The sequence below is a fragment of the Scyliorhinus canicula genome, chromosome 19 (genome assembly GCF_902713615.1).
Source record: "Scyliorhinus canicula chromosome 19, sScyCan1.1, whole genome shotgun sequence".
In the NCBI taxonomy this organism is placed as follows: Eukaryota; Metazoa; Chordata; class Chondrichthyes; order Carcharhiniformes; family Scyliorhinidae; genus Scyliorhinus; species Scyliorhinus canicula.
In genome coordinates this window covers 19,637,868-19,643,624 of record NC_052164.1, presented here as the reverse complement: position 1 = coordinate 19,643,624, position 5,757 = coordinate 19,637,868, and the positions used below count along the sequence as shown (strand labels likewise).

The following is a 5,757-nucleotide window of genomic DNA, read 5'->3' as shown; positions in this document are numbered from 1 at the left end:
CACAATTCTGCAATTCGCTCCCTAACAGTACTATAGGTGTACAGATAGACTGCAGCAGATCAAGAAGGTAGCTCATCACCACCTTCTCAAGGACAATTAGGGATGGGCAATACATATTGGCCTAGCCAATGAAGCCCACATCCCGGAAAAATTAATTGAAGTTCAGCTATGGTCTTATTGATGGGTGGAGGAGGTCAAAGGGCCCAAATGACTCCTGCTCCTATTTTCTATGTTGTTCTCAAGTGACTGCAAATGCTGCAACTCTAAATCTGTCACAGTAACTGCCGTCTTTATTCAGATTCTGCATGTTGCTAAATGACAGACATGTGCTGTTTAGCACAGGGCTAAATCGCTGGCTTTGAAAGCAGACCAAGGCAAGGCAAGGCAGCACAGTTCAATTCCTGTAACAGCCTCCTTGAACAGGCGCCAGAATGTGGCGACTAGGGGCTTTTCACAGTAACTTCATTTGAAGCCTACTTGTGACAATAATCGATTTTCATTCATTTCATTTAATTAATTTCTCTTAATTGAGCACCCTTACAGTCAGCTTTAGTGAGAGTATATGTTAATTCAATTTCTTCACTCCATTGGCGTCAGTAATTATATTTGTTAATTCAGTCCTCCAGCAGTATTCTTCTTAGTGATCAGTTTTCTCCACCCAGCTCCCATACGTTATGTTTTTAGTAGTCTTAATTAACGTCTTATTTGGGTTCGCGCAGATATTAACAATGGTGTGACGATTTTGTCATGCCATCGGTTGGATCAACTTGCATAACTCATATGCAGCCTCATGCGTTGCTAGATTCTCTTTATTCTCTTCAATTGTAAGTGCCGGGTCTGAATTGGTTGCAACATCTGAATCACGCCAGGGAGAAGAAGACAGCAGAGTTCCAGGTTGGGAGTTATTGCCACATTTGAAAGGTACCTATATTGGGCAAAACCATTACCCTCTTTTACATCTTCTATTGTGCCAAAGTTGCGCCGCACAATTTTCTTGAAGTGTAGCACTTGAGGAACAGCAAAGACATTGTAGCGTACCAGGGCAGGTCTACTTTACTACCTGCTGACTCCCTCTCACCTACCTCTCTGAACTTGCAGCTAAGTTCTAAACCTGACATCACTATCAAGGTTAGTGACCAAGGACATGCAGCAATAAAGAACTCTTACAAATATACTATTTGATTCTTGTTACTTGTCACACTTAAGGATTGATACTGTCAGCACCTTGATATATCAGCATTATATGCTGCTTTCTTGCACACTTAGGTTGATGAACGTTTGATAATGTACACTCTGTGATATTAAAACAGAAAATGCTGGAAATAAAGGTCAGGCAGCATCTGTGGAGAGAAAAAGGAGCCTATTTCCTTCAAATTCTCATTATTGTTGGAGACAAATTAATTTTTTTGTTGCTTTTTCTTCCTGTTTCTTTCAGCTCTCTGTTTTTTAATCCTATCTCCCCCCCCCCCCCCCACCTTTTATTTCGACCTCTGTGCCTGATTTGACATTGAATTAAATATTTTAACTCTCAGTTCTGACTCTGCATGCCTCATTAATGATTCTTCTCTCTGATTAGTCAATGGTTGCTTGCCCTGTTCAGATAGATCCCAGATTCCCTGCAGAGGGCACTAACGGTGTTGAGATGATTCACTAAACACAGTACGTTCCAGTGCAAAATCGTGTAGAAAACATAAAGTAAGTAAAGTCACCATAGTCTAAGATGACCACATGCTGCTTTCTCCTTTGAGGGGGAGAATTGACTGGTGGTGATTTAGCTTGAGGATTGTTGTGTTCCGTGTTCTTTGCCAAGCAATGAATCTACAGAATTGCTGGTGACTTAGCCAGAACTAAGATTTATTAATGTACACATGGTGAGGTAACGATCAGTACAGAGCAAGTTATCACAGAGTTTCTTTGGACTCCCCTGGAACTACCCCTATGCACGACTGTCCTCATGTACGTCTTACAACCTTCTGAAGATAGCCAGATGTGCCCTGACTTATATCTGAAGCCACCTACTGGTGGGAGGTCACACTGCTGAATACATGTAATATTATCTACAGGCATATCACCACAAGGATCACCACACATCAGGCAAGGGGCAAGGTTGAGAAGGTAGGGCCTTCATGAATGACCCCGGCGGGAAGGGAAACATATGGATAGGTGTGACAACAGCTGGCATTAATTCATCAATCGGATTTAAATCTGGCCCATTACGATGTTGTGGGTATATTTGCACACTTACCATTGCAAACTTCCATTGACCATTGTGATAACCCTCACGAGGAACACGGGAAATCACTCATCGATCTCCCCACGGGGCTCTTGGAGTAAGAGTTCCCTTGGTAACGGGCGGAGGCCCACCCAGCGGGGTCTCGTTACCGAGCCCTTTAAATGATGTCCCGGACCAGGTGTTCTCTCAGTTCTGGGCTGGGATACCTGTGCTATTCACCACAGAGTGCGGCTTTACTTTTGAATTTGGAATAAATCTGTTTGAACCTTCCTCATCGTGTCTCCTGGATTGTTACAGCCATAAAAAAAAATTTTTTTTTAAAACTTTTGTTGTTTTTTTAATCCAAACAACATCTAGAGATTTTAGTTTCTCACTTCAGCTCTCTCACAGCCGGAACTGGAGGCAGGGACTGTTTCAGTTTTCCAGCCTTTTCTTTATCCGTGATGACGAGCCTATATATGTACTTGCTGCACCGCACTTTGAATTTTACGTTGTCCTTGTTCTTATTTTTCACAGATTTTCCATCCTTTCTTCTAGCTGTTAACAAAAAGTCTTTGATTTCTGCAATCATGTGAGGCATGACTGCCAGGAATCTAGCGGCCGGGGAGACAAACCGCGAACTCTGAGGCAAAGCCACTCAGCGAGAAAGAGCCAGAAAATATCTTTACTGGAATATAAAGAGGATAATTTTGCAGCAGCTATACAAAGTTCTGATAGGACCATAATTGTAGGACAGTGTACAGTTTTTCGGCCTTGAGCAGTGTGCTGCACCCATTCATGCCTAACGTTACCAAGAATCCAAGGTTCAGATTCTGAGGAGAGATGACATAAAGTAGGTTCGTATTTGCTGCAATTTAGGAGGTTAAAGGATGGTTTGATTGGGGTTTAGGATTGTGAAAGGAATTTGTGGGGTGAATGGAGAGAAGCTATTTCCCCTAGTGGGGAATCAATGACCAGGGATCTTAAAATCAGAGCCAAGCAATTGCAGAGAGAAATAGGAAACACCTATTCAGATAAAGGATGGCGACCGTGGCCTTCGCCTCTCTGATTGCACGGCGACAAGTTTTATTGGAGTGCCAGTTGGCATCGCCACTGGGTAGCGGCTTCCTGTGATGTGAGAAGGTAAAATATGAGTTAAGGGGCTCTGCAGAGGGGATGAGAAAAGACGGGGGATGTTTGTGACCGTGTTTGCGGAGATGTTCGGTGCAGGGGGGTGTTGGAGGGTGAAAAAAGGGGAAACATTTGTACAGACTGTATAATTGATTGCTGGGAAGTGTGTTTCCAAGGCGTTTATGCGTTGTGACCTGTTTTGATACATATTTGTAATAAAATACATTTTAATAAAAAGATAAAGGATGGTGGAAGTACAGAACATTCCCTCAAACGATGCTGGCTCAATTAATAATTTTTTTTAATAAAACATTTTATTGAGGTATTTGTGATTTGTAACGCTAGCAGAAGAAACAGTGGACATACAAATATAACCATAGTGCAAAGGCCATCTTCCTCCCTCACAGGTCCCACCTTTCTTACACACTAATCTAAGCTAACCCCCCCCCACTTCTCTGCTGATGGTTAATTTTCTCAAAAGAAGTCGACGAACGGCTGCCACCTCCAGATGAACCCTGACATTGACCCTCTCAGGGCGAACTTAATTTTCAACAGACAGAGAAAGCTAGCCATGTCAGTGAGTCAGGTCTCCGACTTCGAGGGTTTTGAGTGACTCCAAGCTAATAGTATCCGTCTCCGGGCTAGCAGGGAGGCAAAGGCCAGAACGCCTGCCCTTTTCTCCTCCTGGACTCTTGGATCCTCCGACATTCTGAAAATCGCCACCTGTGGACTCAGCGCCACCCTTGTTTTTAACATCTTGGACATGACCTCCGCAAACCCATGCCAGGAGCCCCTAAGCTTCGGGCACGTCCAGAACATATGAACATGGTTTGCTGGTCCTCCCGCACACCTTGCAACCTGTCTTCTATCCCAAAGAACCTGCTTATCCGGGCCACTGTCATGAGTGCCCAGTGAAGGACCTTAAATTGTACCAAATGATGTGGATGCGTTGAATCTACTCAACGTATCGCCCAGAGACTATCCTCTATCTCTCATCCAAATTCATCTTCCCATTTGTGTTTCAGCTCCTCGGTCTGCGTTTCCTCTGACCCATGAGTTCTTTATAGATGTCCGAAACCCTCCCTTCTCCCACCCATACTCTGGAAGCTACCCTGTCCTGTATCCCCCTTGGTGGTAGGAGAGGGAAGGTTGAGACCTGCCTGCATAGGAAGTCCCGCGCCTGCAGGTACCTAAACTCATTCCCTCCCCTCAAATTCAAATTTCTCCTCCAACTCCCTCAGGCTGGGAAAGCTCCCCTCTATGAACAGGCCTCCCATCCTCTCGATCCTTGCTCTTTGCCATCTCTAAAACCCTCCATCCAGCCTCCCCGGGGCAAACCTATGATTATTGCAGATTGGAGACCAAACCAATGCTCTCTCTGCTCCCACATGTTTTCTCCATTGCCCCCAGACTCTCAGGGCCGCCAACACCACGGAGCTGGTGGAGTACCGTGCCGGTGGGAACGGCAGAGGCACTGTTACTAATGCCCACAAACTCGTGCCCTTACATGGTGCTGCCTCTACATGCTCCCACACCGACGACCCCCCCCCCCCCCCCCCCCCCCCCCCCCCACACCACCACCACCACCCACTTCCTAATCATGACTATATTTGCCGCCCAATAGTAATTGCTAAAGTTCGGCAACGCCTACCCACCCTCCCCCCGGCTACGCTCCAGCATCCCCTTTTTTACTCGAGGGGGCCTTGCCCGCCCATACAAAGCCAGACAGCACCTTGTTTACCCGTTTAAAAAAGGCCCGTGGAGTAAAGATGGGGAGACACTGAAAAACAAATAGGAATCTCGGGAGGACAGTCATTTTTACTGTCTGTACTGTCCCAGCCAGTGATAGTGGGAGCATGTCCCACCTTCGGAAGTCTTCCTTCATTTTGTCCACCAGTCAGTTCAAATTTAGCTTATGTATCCGTTCCCATTCCCCCATATTCAATTTATAACCTGAAAACCGGCTAAATTCCCCCAGGATCCTCAGAATTTCTTCCAACCCCTCTAGTGAGTCAGAAACATGGAGGAGCAAGTCATCTGCGTATAGCGAGACTCTGTGTTCCACCCCTCCCCGAACCAGCCCCTTCCAGTCCCTTGAGGCTCTTAGCGCAATTGCCAGCGGCTCTATGGCCAGCGTAAACAGCAGTGGGGAGAGGTGGCTTCTCTGCCTCGCCCCCCGGTGCAGCCTAAAATAGCCCAATGTCAACCTGTTCATTCGCCACGGGCGCCTGATACAGCAGCCTAACCCAGTCGATGAAGCCCCGTCTAAACCAAACTGCCCCAGCACCTCCCACAGATAGGTCCATTCCACCCAATCAAAGGACTTCCCTCCATCCCTTTCGACCACTACCTCTATGTCCCTACCCTCTGGGGGCATCATGATCACATTCAATAGTCTCCTAACGTTGGCCGCC

At 46.2% G+C, this 5,757-nt stretch overlaps 1 protein-coding gene across 1 annotated transcript; it reads right to left on the bottom strand.

Annotated features, from left to right (window-relative positions):
• Positions 1 to 2,603: 2,603 nt before the first annotated feature.
• LOC119954358 (60S ribosomal protein L38-like) lies at positions 2,604 to 2,998 on the bottom strand. The gene has a single exon (XM_038779534.1). The coding sequence runs from the start codon at positions 2,811 to 2,813 to the stop codon at positions 2,604 to 2,606; it is 210 nt and encodes a 69-aa protein (XP_038635462.1). The 5' UTR covers positions 2,814 to 2,998.
• Between the last annotated feature and the right edge of the window lie 2,759 nt (positions 2,999 to 5,757).